General features: G+C 42.5%; 1 protein-coding gene across 2 annotated transcripts in view; it reads left to right on the top strand.

The window, feature by feature from the left end:
• mylk5 (myosin, light chain kinase 5) overlaps positions 1 to 16,690 on the top strand; it is a 37,152-nt gene extending 20,462 nt beyond the window's left edge. For both annotated transcript variants that reach the window (XM_088906170.1, XM_088906171.1), the window contains exons 6-17: positions 583 to 710; positions 1,300 to 1,453; positions 2,120 to 2,434; positions 2,921 to 3,029; positions 5,739 to 5,942; positions 6,430 to 6,647; positions 10,224 to 10,347; positions 11,902 to 12,054; positions 12,979 to 13,108; positions 13,887 to 13,983; positions 14,355 to 14,495; positions 15,549 to 16,690. In XM_088906170.1, the coding sequence (XP_088762296.1) occupies positions 583 to 710; positions 1,300 to 1,453; positions 2,120 to 2,434; positions 2,921 to 3,029; positions 5,739 to 5,942; positions 6,430 to 6,647; positions 10,224 to 10,347; positions 11,902 to 12,054; positions 12,979 to 13,108; positions 13,887 to 13,983; positions 14,355 to 14,495; positions 15,549 to 15,751 (1,976 nt within the window). In that variant the 3' untranslated portion in view covers positions 15,752 to 16,690. The remainder of the gene's footprint in view (positions 1 to 582; positions 711 to 1,299; positions 1,454 to 2,119; positions 2,435 to 2,920; positions 3,030 to 5,738; positions 5,943 to 6,429; positions 6,648 to 10,223; positions 10,348 to 11,901; positions 12,055 to 12,978; positions 13,109 to 13,886; positions 13,984 to 14,354; positions 14,496 to 15,548) is intronic.
• The last annotated feature ends 333 nt before the right edge of the window (positions 16,691 to 17,023 follow it).

Here is a 17,023-nt window from a genome sequence, read left to right as displayed (position 1 = left end):
AGTATGCTGAGCACAGAATTTTATTTGGAAAGGTTTTGCTCTTAGCTCTCTGTTTTCAGGAGGCTGTATAATATTAATATCCTGAACTAGTTGTCAAACAGGTATGTTTGGAAAATAACCTTGACTTGCTCTAAATAAAGAGTCCCAAAACAGGATCTGCAGTGCTGTGTGGTAAAAGTGGTTTATGGCAACTTTAAGGTGAAATGTGGTAACTGCAAACTGGGAATATTTTGGAAGAAAACAAGTTCAACCATCAACTGAATTCCAGCACAGTAAAAGGTCAGAAAGACCATGCACAAAGCATGCTTCACAGTCTATTGAACTCGGAGATCAAATGTTTTTCTTTTTCAGCCAATGGATTTCTGAAAATGAGTATTGATCTTGTATTGAATTCTGTTGCATTTTGTAAATTAGGTTTTGTATGAAATTGTGTTTTAATCAGCTAGGAAAGAGTCTCGGAGGGAGTCATCTCCTGTAAGTAAGCCTTATGAGTGTAAGTGTGGCTCTGCCCTCCAGTCACTGGCCTTCAGCTTTGCAGGCAGGTGTTGCTGAAACTCGGTCAACCCCTGTTCTCCCTCTCAGCGCTGCCCGTGCAGATCGTGGACTGTCCAGAGCAGGTGGAAGTCCAGGTGGGAGAGCGAGCCGAGCTCCAGTGCACATACCGCTGCAGCCCCCCCGTCGCTGCCTGCTGGATTCACAACAAGCAACAGGTAGCGAGCATTACCGCCGACCTCTAGATGGGCTCGGAGGGGCAAGGCAACAGTTATGGCTGGGCTTCGTCATACTCTTTAACTACAGGTCTCGGTCAATGTGAGGTTAAACCACACATGAGAAAACAGCTGGCTGTCATCTTCTGCGTTGAGGGTAGATTATGAAAGAGGCTGTAAGATTGTACTTTTGAGAAGAAAAACATGGGTTAGGGCTTGGTTCTGCAATGTTTATGCAACCACTTCTTCAGTTATCTTTACACTGTGTCCTTTAAATTCTGGAACTGATAAAGTGATTCACTAATTATACTTATTCAAAATGCATACAGGGTGCATACATTACCGATTTACCCACACTTTCTCTCTATTGGTTTAGTTATTACTACTTAATATGGTTGTTCCTGGAAGATAAGCTGTACTTCCAGCTTTTTGTTTAGCACTTTTGTCATTTTATGAAATTCATATTTGTATGATTGTTTTCCTGGTACTTGTATGCACTGTAAACCTTGCATGTACTGGAAACTGCAAAGGGTGAAGGCATCTGCTAAGCAGATTCATCATTTTGTGGTGCTCTGTTCTGTCCCTGTCTCAGGTGGCTGAGGGACCTCGGACCCGTGTGGAAACCAGCGATAAGAGCAGCAGGCTGGCGATATCGGAGGCTCGCCCAGAAGACGCGGGCAGCTACACCGTGCTGGTGCATGACTTCCAAGGCTCCGCCCATCGCAGCCTCACGCTCACCGTCATCGGTAAGAGGCAAGGGCCTGAACCTCCGGGGCAGGAGTGCTGGGAACTCTGATCCTCTAGAGAGACACGCGGTCTTCTGCAGATCACACTGACCCAGTCCCTTGATTTGGCACTTCCTGTATCTCTGGAAGACGTGTTTTAAAGGACATAAAGCATTTATACTTTTAGAATCCATAATTGAAGTAAAACAAAACAGGAGACTGAGGAGTCCTTGACTAAGTGTAGCCTGGTCAATTCTTCTGACTAAGTAATCTCTCTTCACCTCTCTTGACTTCACACCACCTGAGTGTCGATACTGCTTCTCTCCTGCTCCCGCCTCCTCTCCACTCATGGCTTTTGTTCTTTATCTACTGCTGGTTTTCCTCTCTCCCCACACCTGAAGAAGACTCCACAGTTGAAACGTTGTACCTTTTCTTCTCTTTTCAGCATGGAATAAACCTTTACTTGTTCCCTTGCAGCCTACAGTATGCATGTTGACTCAGCTACCTACTTGACCTAAGTGTAGCATACTGTATGCAGCTAGATACAAACTTGAGAAGAACTGACCCTCGGTCACCTCGCATAACCCAAATCACACAGCCCAGACAAGCATCAGACCCACATTCCACATTCATGACTGTGCTGTTTCCACTGGGGATCTATTTGCCCTGTCACTGGTTCTGTTCCAGATCGGCCGCAGCCCCCGGCGGGAAGGCCCTTCATCTCCCAGCTCTCCCTGACCTCCCTGGTCCTCTCCTGGTCTGGGCCCTGCTACGACGGGGGCAGTGCGGTCACGGGCTACGTGGTGGAGGTGAAGCAGGTGGGCCCTGGGAAGTGTGGGGACTGGACTGAGGTGACAGACCGCTGCAAGAGCACCTCCTACAGGGTGCGGTCGGGACTGCAGACTCTGCAGGAGTATCGCTTCCGGGTGAGAGCCATCAACGCCGTGGGAATCAGCCAGCCGTCCCAGGAGTCCGACACGGTGAAAATGGACAGCGAGGAAGGTAGCTGATGTCGTAGTGGGCCTGGGATTGAGTGATTAGCCCTGTTTTTCTGAGTGTGATGGAGTCAAGCACGTGATTTGTATGTCGGTGAATTTAGATGTTTGTGTCCCAGTAAGGTCTGGGTTGAATCTCTGTGGGATGTGTCTCTTATGTTTACAGTATGAGTATGGTGGGTGCCTCAAAGAGGGAGTAAGACCACTTAAAAAATGTTATGAATTTGGTTCCTCTTTCCAGTTTGGTTTCAGTAAGCTTGTTCTCCTTAACATTGATGCTGCGAAAGATTTATATTAACAGAATCGGGTTTGTTTTCAAATCCATTTAATCTAAGATGCTTCCAAATAGTCAAGCACAAGATTAATTAAAAAGTTTGCCCTTTCAAGGCAAGGTATGAAAACATATTGGTGGTTTAGTTAATTTCTGCAGAAACTGTTCAGAAGAGAAAACTGACAATCCTGCAGACTATTAACAGTGACCTAATTGTCTCAGTTTTAGGGGAGCCGCAAGAGGAGGAGGAACCCCAGTCCTACGTACACGTCACTATCAACACCACCCAGAATGTCACAGACCAGTACAACAAGCTGGAGAAGCTGGGAGTGTGAGTGTCACCTTGCACTGCACTTGCCTGTGTCTTTACAAGGCCTTGAGAAGCTAAGCCATTAATGAAAATGTTTTAGGCTCAATTGGTTAACTCTCCAGGGTTAGAAACATAAGATACCTGAATGTTTCTATTTCTTAACTTGGTATGTTCCTATGTTTATCTGAGTTGTGAAGCAAACCGTTTTTAAAGTGCAAAGAGAACTGAGGGCTCTATAACTGTTAGAATTCTTTATGGCAACAAATGAAACCTAGAGTGTATTGTAAAAAGAGAAACTGCATGTGTTTTTTAAACTAGCCCTTTGACATTTTCCTTTATAAAGCAGATTTATTTCTGGACTAGCTGGATAGCACTAAAATGTGCAGTATAATGTTAAAAAGTAAAGGATTTCATAAATGAAAACTGGCATGTGCATGCAGAAGATAATCCTGATTAAGAGTCAAATTAAAGAGGGTCTTTAAGCCAAGCTGCAAAAGCAGTTACACATCAAAATAATGGACACAGAGGCAAGATATTCCTCAGCCCTATACAGAAAGGTCACCTGTAGTCCACAGTCTAGGTTTATACTATTTCAGCTCAGCGTAAATATAATAAATAACCCTTAAAATTTTATATAACGTTTTTCTGGATACTCCACTTGAAGCGCTTTGCAGCTAGTGGGGACTCCCCTTCACCACCACCAATGTGCAGCCCCCCCTGGATGATATAATGGAAGCCATTGTGCGCCAGTTCGCTCCCCACAAATCAGCTATCAATGGGGAGGATATTAGCGTGATGAAGCCATAAAAATTGGGGATTATTAGGAGGCCATGATTGGTAAAGACCAGAGTGAACTTTGGCCAGGACACTGTTGTAAGACCCCTACTCTTTTTGAGAAACACCCTGGGATTTTTAATGACTACAGAGAGCCAAGGTGTCACTTTTATGTCTCGACTGAAGGATTATGAAGGGACATTAAGACCCACACAGAAAGCAGGGTGAGCTCCCCCTTGCTGGTCCCACTAACACCTCTTCCAGTACCAACCTTAGTTTTCCCTTCCAGGTACTTGCCAGACTCACCTGCTGAGCTTCAGTGGGCTGCCAGTTGTAAGCTGCAGGGTGATACAGCTGCTGGCAAATGCTCTGTAGTCTGAGGACTTGAACCTGGTCTCTCACCAACCGCTGACCAGCAACCTACAATATGAGCCACAGTGCCACCGAAAAATAAAATAGTAAAAAGCAGTAGTAAAAAATTAAAAATAGCGTGACATCGATCATGAACCTGAATGTAAGAGAGAGGAAATTTGTAAGCATTCCATATTAAAACCAGGAACGTAAAGTCAACTAAATCTGGCGTAATGAAACTGAGATGGGAGATGTAGATTTGGCAACCCATCTAAAAACAGGCTGTTATTTTTATAAATAATACCAAGTTGAAATGGCCAATTTTATTGTTGCAGCCCAAAGGACAAAGCAATTATAGATTCTGAAAGAGATTAAAGCATGGGTTTATTTCTCAACATCTGGCAGCAATTTTATGCTGTTGACAGCGTGACGTCTAGCCGGTGTTGGGTTGATTACAGGCTGTGGCCTGCTGATCTTGTTGATGCTGTGGGGATGTGGTGTAATGCATAAACTCAGTCAAGTTTTCCACTGGTCTAATACAACTGCTTTAGCTAGAATGTCTTTTCTGCACCTGTTGGAACATGGTGGAGTCAACAGTGATGACGAGCGGCATTTCCGATATAGTTCAGTAATTTGGATAATTTACTGATTATTGGCTTATTAAGATTGACTTTTATGTGGAGACTTTTGACTGGGATGCTGATATGGTGAAATTTAGATTTTATGTAAAAGGCATTAGTTTAATAAGACTTTCACAATGAGCGGTTTCTGATTACTGGGAGAGTGTTATCTCTATAAAAGCTGTTATATTTCCCACCAGCCTTCATTTAACAGCTCCTCTACATTGCCCTGAAATTCCCATTGACAACCATATAAAAGAAAGTCACACGATCCCTATTATTTTTATATGATACAACCACACATATGGGCCCTGCTGCTCTATGAAGTGAGTATGTAAATGTCGCAGCAGTTTGTCACTTGCACTTGAGTCAAACGTCTACTGGTTACAGACTTTCCACCCTGACCTTTAGTGAGTGGGAGGACTTGACAGACAGGGAAGACAAAATATCTCCTCTTCACACTCCAGCAGAGTAACAGTGGGGGTTTTGCTGCAAAGGAATGTTCTCCTTTCACTATTAATATGGTATTTTAAACTCGAGGAAGAAGTCCTTTTTTGTACCTGTTCTGTTAATGTTTTTCTTGTTTCACAACAAATGCAAATTTATGCTGGATATCAGCTGTGTGCATCAGGATAAGTGAACAAGGCATACAGTAAATCTCTAGAACACTTGAAGGACCTTCATTAGGTATAGTGCAAGTATAAAGAGCAAGTAATTTACAATTTATTTAAACTGCAAGGCAAACACATGCTATTGTCAGTAAATTAGAAGCTTCTGACATGCTTAGCTCACTTAGTCAGTAGCTCCATATTATCTCCATCTCACATAGTGGCACATAGTTTGTAAAACTAGGCCAAAACGTCTGTTTGAGATGTATTAAAGGAAGCAAATCCTTTGACTATCAAGGATACTGGGGGGGGGGAGACCAGGAACTGAGTTGTAAAAGTACTGTAGGAGGAGGTGAGTTACTGACTGTCTTTTGCAGGGGAAAATTTGGCCAGGTGTTCAAGATGATGCACAAGGAGACGAACCAAGTGTGTGCTGCAAAGTTCTACAAGGCACGCACCTCCAAGGAGAAAGCAGCCGCCCGGAGGGAGATCGAGTTGATGAACTGTCTCCACCACCCCAAGCTGGTGCGGTGCCTGGCTGCCTTCGAGACCCGCAGTGAAATCGTCATGGTGATGGAGTAGTGAGTACCGAGGGTGAACAGTGTGGGTGGGAGATATGCTTGCTTTTGACAGCCAAGTGAATGGATTGAGTGTTAATTTTGGTGTAACGATCCTCTTTGAAACTTTAAATGTCCGCCATACAGAAAACCTATGTCAATGCTGGATCTGTATAAATGTTTTATGCTAGATTATGACTGCTACACTCCCTGACATTCCTTGTCCTCTTCAGCAGTGAGTTCTACAAAAGGGCCCCAGTGCATTTCTTTTTGGCTTTTATTACATTTTAATCTTGAATTACTTCAACCTTTTTGCTAAATTAGTAATGAGAACTACCAATTCTTGAATATCTACAAAAATAGATTACATTCATCTTGGAGTCTCATAATTTTCCATTATCCAGTCTGGGTGGTGTCTGATGAGCAGTCTCATGTAATGTTGGAGGCTGCCAGTGTCTCTGGAACAGGCTCTGGTTCTGACCACGAGTGGTCGTGATGCCTGTCTCTGCAGCATTGCTGGAGGGGAGCTCTTCGAGCACATCGTGGATGATAACTTTGAGCACACTGAGCCCACCAGTGTGTGCTACATGAAGCAGATCCTGGAGGGGATCCAGTACATGCACCGGCAGAACATCGTGCACCTGGACCTCAAGCCAGAGAACATTGTGTGCGTCAACACCACCGGCACCCTCGTCAAGATCATCGACTTCGGTCTTGCTGACAAGCTGGGTGAGTGGTGGCACAGCCTTGGGATTGTGGGTTTTGTTTTCGTGAGGGTCACCAGCCTGGGCTTTGAGGGCCACAGCTATCTTCAGGAGATGAACTAAGACCAAGCTCTTCATTGCTGAACTCTCCGATTTCAAACAATGTCCAATGCAAAATGCGGCCATCAGAGTTTCTTATATTTCTTAGTCTGTTTCTACCTGTTTCTACCTCTGTTGGCTACCTTTTGACCTTAGAATTCCACTGAGAGTAAACTTGGTCTGATTAGGTAAAAAGGCAGCTACATATGGTAATGTTGAAATCAAACAGATCCACTCTATTAGTTTGTGCTTAAACATAATGATGAACCTCATACATAACACTCTTATAAGGGAGAGGTCTGGTAGAGGGCATTCTAATGCAGATTTTGTGTTCATCACAGAGTATCTTAGTTTACAATAACCCACCATAACATGGGTAGTTTCAGCAATGTTGCGTCAAGATATTATTCACGTTCGATGATGTAAATGAGTTGCAAAACCCTTTAAAGATTTTACAGGATTAGGACCCCCGCAGGCAATAACAGGCCCAAATCCTGTTAATTCCATGGCTTTCAACCAAAGAGAGGGAAAGGCTGTTTGGTTTCAATGTTAAAAATATAGAGTGAACTGTCAAGATTTAAACAAGACTCATTTAAGTGAGGCCTTCAGAGGAGAAGACAGGAGGGATGCCACCCAAGAATCCACTTGACAAAGTTCTGGACTGTTTTGTTAATTTACAGTCCTGTTGCAGTCATGTTTAGGCAGTTAGTCAGCAATAAATCAATTCAGAGAATGCAAAGCTACAGTATGTACTCTCCCTTACACTAATTTGAAACAATCTGAGATGTAATGCTTACTATGCGTTGCAATGTTTGAGTGTTGCAGAAGTTGTTTTTCACAGTTTTTGATTCAGGTTAGTTAGGACTACACTTTGATTATGTAAAGAGACCACTACTTGCACAGTTCCGAATGACCTCTGTTCTCTAAGCTAACAAATGTGAGTACTGATAGAAATTTGGCACCTGTCATTAAGCCAGTTCATTTAGTGTCATGTGAACTCCCTCATCAGTGTAGTCCTGAAATCCACCCTGTAGGTTCTTAAAGTCCAAACCCGTTGCCGAACTGTTCCAGTCATTCTTCATATGTAGTCCATGGGAATTCAATACTCATTGCCCTTAAGCAGTGCCCTCATTGCGCTGAAGAATGCTTCAGGTTGTTTTATTAGCTCCTTCAACTTCTCTGTCATTTGAGCTGTATCTGAAATATGTCACCATCTCGGTTCCCACAGCCCATATTGTGAATTGTCGCACGACTTTGGAAGAACCCGGGTAGACTCATCCACATTAATCCCTCATGCTTCTGGTTTACTGTAATGTACAGTAAATTCCTACGAAAGGCCCCACTTCAAAGCCTCTTAATCTGGACATTTTTTCGGTTCCCGGTTTCATGGGCTTTTCAGCTGGTCACTTGGCTTTTTCTTGACAGGGTCACGCCTTGTTGCAAGATCTGAGGAGGATCTTGATATTTGGCTTAATCCACCATTTAGAATTTCGTGACCCTACGCAAAGTGTCTTTAGAGAGCAGGAAATTCACACGCTGTCCTGACAGCTCTTTGCCTCCAAGCAATCTGACATCCTGAAAAAACATGACCAACTTTAAGCAACTTGGCAGTGTTTTATGATAATCATGCTAGTTTCTTAGAGTTTGATTGTAAATAACGTACAATTTTCTAAAAAAAAAAGCTACTGACTGAAGCCTGTAACTAAATTTGAAGCATCTGACATGCTTAGCTCATTTATATGGCAAAGGCAGTGCTGTTTGATAAGTATTTCTTGCCAACACATTACAGAATCCTTTTTTTTTTCAAAACTCCTCTTCTGTAGTTCAAGCAAACAACTTTGTTGTGCAATAGTCATGCTGTTTCTAATTCCCTCTTTGTGAGTTTTTAAGAATTCTGGAAGCCTTAATGTGGGCGTCAGATGATTTTCATAAAGGTGTCATTGTTTCAGATGTTCTGTGTCCAGCACTCAGTTTTTTTTCTTGTGATCTTGACAGGCAAGTTGTTTGTATAGGGGTGTACTGTATGTTGTATCCTAAGGAAACATCCATCCAATTAAATGTTCAAGGTGGAGCTTGCTGACTGGTGATCCAACCCTTAAAATTAAATGTGTCTGGTTGAGCCACTGTTTCACAGCCATACATTGACACAAGGCTGTTTGTTATTATCATCTTGTCACTATAATTTTCTCACAGGAGTAACATTACTGTATCAGCATTACTCTCCTTTATCTATTCTCAAGTTAGTGAACTACAGTTTTCATAAAATAAAGGTTTCCTTTGGTTGCTTAGGAAGATAAAACAGATTTTTTCTTGTTGGGGTGGAGGTGTTCAGTTATTAAGACCATCACAGAGAGTTGATCCAGTTTGAAGTTATTTACAGAACGAATACCTGCTGAATGAGACATCCCAGCTAGGGTGGTCAAGTGATGAAATTTATGTGTGTGCTGGAATATATATTTCCTTTTAGTAATAATGGAAAAATTGCACTCCACTCCAAATAAGTGGATGAAGTTTTTTCTGCCCATCAAAAGTGAGCAGACCGGATCTACCTGCAAATGCCATCTGTTCTATGTAGGTTTACTTTGTCAAATAATCAATTATCCTAATACCTTACTTGGATTTTTTTAATGCTGTAGGACACAACATTGTTAAACCTAGTTGCTGATATCTGGTCTGTAGTTTTGACTGCAAAAATTAAGTTTACATGACTGGAATTCACTTTTACGCCAATATTGATAAAGAGGCCTGGTTAATTGAAAGAATCGACTGTGGAAAAACTATTCTGACACTTTGAGGTGCTGACCATAGTAGTTGGGCCTTTTCATTCCATCCACTCTTCAATATTCTTGACTTGAATGGGGGCCTCCCTCAGCCTTCTCCTCTGCCTGGTCCTGTTCCTTCAGGCTCTCAGGCTGTCCTGACCTTCCTGTAGCCCCATCAAAGCAAAGGGTTCCAGACCACCTGCTGTTGTATTGAGAATTTTGTGCCTCAGGTGACCTTTGCCCTTTGTCTTGTCCTGACTGTTACTTCATGGTGTCTCAGCCCCTCAGTGTCATGTGACACTAATGTGGTTTAGGAATGTAAACAGAAAAGACAGACTCTGTTGACTGGCTGGAGATAAAGGACAACACCTCTCCAGTTGCTGATCTCTTGCTGATACTGGAGTAAGAATGCAACCAGTTTTCTGTGCACTTGACTTCTGTGCACTTGACTTTCCCCCTGCAAGTAGTGCATTTGTGTTAATTATGTGGAAGGTACTCTTTTTGTGAGTGATACAAGGGCAAATTGCAAACAAGGACACCATGGTATCTTGTTAATTATGACCCCCTTGTTGCAGTGGTTTTTCTACAAGGGTGGAGAGAGATTAGGAATGCAGTATTTTGTATTTGGTTTTTCAGAAAGCAGAAGCGGTAAATGGTAGATGACCTGAGATGGTAGGAACGCCACTGCAATCTGCAGCTCTTCAGTTGCCTTCACTTGAAATGACTTTTCCTTCTTTCAGATCCTAAAACTCCATTAAAGGTGATGCATGGCACGCCAGAGTTCGTGGCTCCGGAGGTGATCAGCTTTGAGCCAGTGGCTCTGGCAACAGACATGTGGAGCATCGGGGTCATCTGCTACATCCTGTAGGTCTTGCAGGCCTAAGCTCTGCTACGTATTCTTGTTCCTGCAATGTGATAGCTTGGCTGGTTCCTAATCGGGGTGCTGGAGGCCCACACACTTGTTTATCAAGCTGTTACTCAATTGAACCTTTATTCCACTTAATAGAATTTCTTTGAACTGTTTGACCGTCAGCTCTGAAATATTTTGGAGGTTGCCTTTCATTTAAACTATTTCATTTAATTAGACAATAAGCGCCAAAATTTATAAGCAAACAAATCTGCGAATATGCCAATAAGGCAACTTGTTAGCTTATCTAAAGCTTCGGTTGGGTAGTTAAGCTCAGCTGGCATGAAAACCATCAGGTGTGTGAGCTACAAGGACCAGGACTGGGAACTTCTGCTTTAAAGTGTCAGTTTCTAAAACATTGGAACATTACATATTCCCATAGTTCTCTAACTGTGACTTAGCTGTTGCTTTTTCTTTTCACTCTTCACCATCCTGAAAAGACTGATTTAAGTTGGAGGCTTGCTAGACTCACTTTCAAGGCGCTCATGTAAGCAGTTCATTGCAAGGTCTCTACCATCATACAATATCACTCACGGCTGTTGGAGAAATATTTATGAATGGGCAGCAGCTTTTTTGGAATGTGGCTGATGCAAGTGCTTCTGGCACAAGGAGGTGTGGAGGAGCTGTGTGAGAGTGTGTGGTGGACTTGGTTTCCCAGTTTAAAAACCTACCAATGCAAGGAGACTTATCAGAACTATTACTTGCACAGAGCAATGATGCTAGAGCCCTGATTTTTTATCTTTATTAATTGTTGCTAGATAGACTGGATACTAAGCGTGTTGTCATTTGTGAATCTGAACACTATTTCACAGTGCTGAAAGCCAGGTAGATGTCTGAAATGCCACTTCTGCTAACTTGAGTAGGTGTGGTCTTCCACAACTTTGCCCATCGGCATTGGAAGGCATGTGTAAATTACTCACCTAAAATCATTACATATTATTATAAACCGGAGCATAATAGCAGTATTAAAAGATAGATTGACATTTACACACCAATCCAAAGGCAGATTTCTGCTGTTAACTTTTTTTCATATAAATCACTAGATTTATAATTAGTCACTTCCAGTCAGCCTTATCACCAGATTGCTGCGATGAGGCTAGACTGAGCAATTTAAAAATTCAGTTATCAGCTCTAAATAGGTGTGCAGACTGTGTAGTGCAGACATTAAAGATGGACAAGTCTGGTCTGCTTTCCTAGGCTCCCATCTTCTGGCCATTCTCTGTAAGTGCACTTTTCTAGTCCAGTCCCCAGTTCCATTGCTGGGGGCTGTGGCCTGTATCTGGTGGCTCAACTGTGTACTGAAGTTAGTGATAGTGGTCTGGCTTTCATTCTTTTTTCCAGACTGTCTGCACAGATACTATATTTAGCTCTTGGTTTTACCTGGAGCTCATGCAGTTGACAGGCACAGTTATGCCCTGAGAGCATGTAAAGAGCACGTACGGAGCATGTAAAGAGTGAATGTACTGTACTTAACACTTTTTCTCTTTCCCCTCTCTCCTCCCTCTGCACAGACTGAGTGGTGAGTCTCCATTCCAGGGGAACACTGATACAGAAACACTGGCCCTGGTGACGGCAGCAGTGTGGGAGTTTGATGAGGAGAGTTTTGATGAAATCACAGACCTGGCCAAAGATTTCATCAGCAGGCTTCTCAAGAAAGACATGAGGTCAGCCCACAAGCACTTCTGCTCCTTACCACACCAGCTCAGCATCCTTTTTCCCAGTACAGAAAGGAGAAACGTTGATGTAGCTCCTGAAATGTTCTGCACATTCTTTTCAAGATTCAGTTCAGTATAACTGAACTTTGTAAATGCTCACGATGATGGGGGTAGATGAGCATCCCAAAATTATCCGATCAAAATCGATACTGAGACCCAACCATCACTTGCAAATTTAAAACCTGTTGCTTAATGGCTTTATAGTCAAAGGAAGATGGTCATTGATTCAAGTAGTTCTGAAATTATTGGTAGGTTTCTTTCAGTTTCCAATTGACTAATATACAAAACAACAGTTTCCCTAAATTATCCTGTGGTTCCTGAAGCCAGGAGTTACTGTGCTGCTGAGGAAGAATTCAATTCAATTCTAATTCAACCATTAAAAAGTCATTTAAAATCCTTCACTGTTTTAGTTTGACCTGAAATTCCAATGAAAACTCTGTATACAGCTGTGTATCCCAAGGATTCCATTGATGAATGTCAATAGACTAGAAGTTAAATGGGTATTCTAATATTTGAAGTACTCGTGCAAGTAGAAGACATTACTATATTTGGGGATATATGGATAAAAAACTGCTAATTGGTTTTAAAGGCAGATGGTGGAGAAAAGCACCAGTAAATGAAAAGCCATGCAGGCTCCTCTGATGGAGAGGAAAATAATTCTTCTCAGACTGGACGAAGATAACCGTGACATGCAAAAGGGGTCATTTTCAATTGATTTAAGAACCAATCCTACAATTATAATTAGGGTGACCAATCCATATGCGTAATGGCAGGAAATATCGCTGAAACCTTATTGTAGCACTGAAGCTCTCTTTGATGTTGCCAGAAAGGGAGATCCTTACAGCCTCTGCTCTACACCCTCCCTTCCCACAGGCGCCGTATGTCCTGTGAACAGGCTCTGGCCCACCCTTGGATGGCCGCATTCACTTCGGTAGACCCCCGCTCCACCAAGAGCCTCTCCAAGGAGAAGATGAAGAAGTTCCTGGCCAAGCAGAAGTGGAAGGTATTGTATCTGGTGGTGCTGGTGGTGGGAAGGATTTCTCTCTCGTCCTTCTCAGTCCGTGACTCAGCAGGCAGTGCTTAGACACACTCAACAGAGATCGTCTTCTCTATATATATAAAATATTTGTATCTCTATATAAAATGTTTTTTGTGGCTGGTGGCTTACAAAGTTTTTTGTTCACTGTTGCTTCTGTTAGTTTTAATTTCCAGTTGAGCTTTGCCACTTAATTGAAATCTTATCATGTCTAAGTGATGGTGACTTTTTACAGCCCTGGTGTTACAGGTTCGAGCTTGTGCCATATCACTAGAGTATGACCAGGAATCCCCAAGCTTTACAGCACAATTTGCATTGCACTGCCTGAGTAGGGTGTGTGCCGATCACATGCCTTCTCAGTTTAGGGGAATATAGCAATCCTGGGGAGCTTTCCGCTATGTGACCTTTTTAGTGTTTTCTGTGTCATCTTTCCCACAATCAGTGGTCCTCTAAGGCACCATCTATTGAGTCACAAGGATGAATTTCTATCGTTGCGGAGGATCTATAGGTCTGGATTCTGCACCCGTGGCACCTGTGATATGGTTGTAGCTGTGCATCAGTGATATGCGGCCTTTGCTCTGAGCCAGGGTTAGATTGCTGTCTCTCAGGCATACTTCCCAAAAGGCTACCCCCCACCCCCTGTTGGACAGTTAAATCCTAGTGAGTGTAACAGGTTCACGTACCGTAACTCTTAATGGTAGGTGGGTAAGGAAGCCTGTCTCATGCATCTCTTCTGGTCTCTCAGAAAACAGGAAAGGCTCTGTTGGCCCTGAAGAGGATGGCGCATCTCTCCAGCAGGGCAGACAGCCCTGAGTCCCCCAGCAGTCCTGCTGACCGAGAAAGTAAGACAGGCTTTGCCAAAACTCTCCGTTTTCACCTTCACGCACACATGGTCGTATTCTTATATTATTAGGGGGAAGCCAATTGATTCCTATTCTATTTTTCTTTGCTGTTTTAAGCTCCATCCAAATAATAAGCTTCTTCAAAAAGCTCAATATAGAATTAGATTTTCAGCCCCTTGAATGAAGATAACACTATGAATGAAGCCTACAGTTTCTACATACTGGTTTTGTTTGGTAGCAGTTTGACATAAGTAAATTCAAAATAATTTTTAAGAATTATTGAATGATTTGTCTTGTTGCAAAACATTTCAGTCCCCCCTTGTCATTGTTAGAAGAGAAATGAACTTTACCGTGCTCCCCTGCTCTTCTAGAAGTGGCCCTGAGCCCAGAGGAGGAGCTGGCCCTGCTGTCCTTGAAAGAGAACTTGCGCTGTGAGCCTCAGTTTGCCACTCTACTGAGGGATGTCGCTGAGCCTCGGGGTTCGACAGCCCATCTGAGCTGCAATATCATAGGTAGTACTGCTGTCTGCCTTGGCCACGTCCGTCCGTCATGGCTTCAAAGCTGCACAGGCCAGAGCTAACTGAGCTGCAACCATTGGTTAGAATGTGCTGAGCTCAGCTTTGCTGAGTCATTTCCCACAGTTTGACTTTTTTTTTAACTAAATAGGTCGTAGTAGAATTTGCCATCTCTCAGCCTAATTGTTTAAGCCGTTCTTTAGTTAGTAATGAAGTAAGATGTGAAGACGGGGTTAATTTTAAGTCCTTTCTGCATGAAGATTAGACTTCTAAACAACAAGCTGGAGTTTATGGCAGGAAAGGGGGTTAACTGATAAGGATTCCAGATGCAAGCTAGGAACCCCCTGGGGGTGTAATCTTAAACTGACCATTTGGCCAGGATCTCTTAACTGGCCAAATACCATGACCCCCCTCTTTACCATAAGAACGAATAACGTCAGAGCAGCAAGGAAGGACTATATAAACCTAAAGTTTGTACCGGCACTTTGAACAATACTTCGGTTTTGTTGTTTCTTGCGGGAAACAAGACTTCGGCTTTATTGTTCCTTGCATGCTATAAACACATCTGTTTAACTTCATCTCGGGATCCAGAACCTTATTCTTTCTGTTACAACAGTAAGAAAAATTGTGCAAACTAATTAGGACTTGTTAAATTGTGGTGCTGTCCTATGAAAGTGGAAGAAAATACTGCTCTGTATGAAAGCTATGGGATTTCCTCCTGCCTTGAGATAAAACATTTTGCAAGAGATGTAAATTCTAAATTCCATGTGTGGAAAGCAGTAGAAAATGTTTAGACTGAAGTCTGTTTTTGCGGTGTCTTTGATATAGGTTGCAGAGACTGTAACATCTTATAAACTGTTCAAAATAAAGACTGGAATTGCAGTGTTTTACAAAAGTGACATACTGTATAGGCAGAACCTGACACTTTTATTCAGACGTTGAAACAGTTTTGCCAAGTGAGGCCCATAGCAGGCTCTTTTTGGCTGAAGTGGAGCTGAGGATCTGATGCCCTGTTGGCTACTCTCTAACGCATCTCCACCTTCCTCATAGGGTATCCTGACCCAGAAGTGTTGTGGCATCATGACAAGGATCCAATTAAAGAAACATCGCGTGTCCAGATTAATTACACGGAGAACGGACAGTGCTCCCTTATCATATCTAATATCCAGCCAGAGGACTCGGGGGTTTATTCCTGCAAAGCTACTAACAGCCTGGGGACAGCACAGTCTTCAGCAACACTGACCATCTCCTAGAGGGGCTTCAGGAGGTAGATGGGAGAGAGTCCAGGCTGTTGTAGGGAAGGACACTTCAAGAAGGGCCAGAGGGGAGTGAACAAGCACCCACTCGACCGTATTTTAGAAGTAAGCAGTGAGGCTCCAAGCACTCGTGCTATTGTAGCCCACTCTACAGCTCTTGAAATACTGCGCCCTGGTACTTTCTTGACTTTCTTTCCATGGTTAACGTTCAGATAACGTCTCTTGCTAGTTAAAGGTTGAGATTCATCTTGCAGTGTTTTTCCGAACGTCTCTCCTGTTATACGTTTTTTGGCTTGGGGAGTGCACATGGTCGTTTACTTTTGACCTCTTTCAAATGAATGTAAAAAAAAAGACTTTGACTTTTCTGTTCCCTGTGGGTGCTTACTCATGGTTATATTAAGGGAAATCTGGCTTAATACTGAGCTTAATACCCTCTACCCCACAGCCATCACCTCCCTCTCAAAACATGGACACTTTAACTAAAGCTGTACTCAAAGCTTCGCTGCAATGCATTTTTAGTAACCAGTAATACCATTATATACATAGCACTTTGGCCACAATTCTTAAAACACAAACCAAAGAGTTATTCAAAGACAAGGGCATTTTAAAAAGTCTGTTATGTTTGATTGAATGAAATTTCATAAAGAAACATGGCTGACAGAATATGGAGGTTTCCCAAAGACCAGAAACCCTGGTGTGTGGTCCAAAGTGTGGTCTTGGCAATACTGCATGAAAAGATTTCTTATTGTGCATTTAAATGTAACATCCCACTCAGATACTGCTTGATCCTGAACGGTTGTATGATATTGTACCTTCAAGCTTTGTTTACAAATAGCAAAACAAATGTATTATACATCCTTAGCTAATGGAATGTTTTACACTGGTGGTAATTGTTCAGAATATTTAGATGTCAAATAAAAATATTCTGAAATGAAATTTGTAACAGTTGGGTCCTATTTACAAAATGCATTCTCAGCCAAATTTTAAAATTCTATGGAACTTATGTATTCTCCAGTACACCTGTTAATCTCACAAAATGGATTCCTTATTTCCACTGGCTAACAGATGGCATTTAAAATCTGATACAAAAACTTAATACAAAATCCCCCCCCCATCCATTTCAGTACCTGGTTAGGGGTGGTGATGTGTCAAGCCTAACCCAGCAGACACAGACTGCAAAGCAGGACTGCAGCCTGAATGGGGCGACATTTATTGCTCAGTTGCCAAAAGTTTAACAATTACCTCTTTCAATAAAACTTGACTATTTTG

This window comes from Atractosteus spatula, chromosome 26 (assembly GCF_055471065.1).
Source record: "Atractosteus spatula isolate fAtrSpa1 chromosome 26, fAtrSpa1.hap1, whole genome shotgun sequence".
Lineage (NCBI taxonomy): Eukaryota > Metazoa > Chordata > Actinopteri > Semionotiformes > Lepisosteidae > Atractosteus > Atractosteus spatula.
The sequence above is the reverse complement of the archived record's forward strand: the minus strand, read 5'-3'. Positions and strand labels throughout refer to the sequence as shown.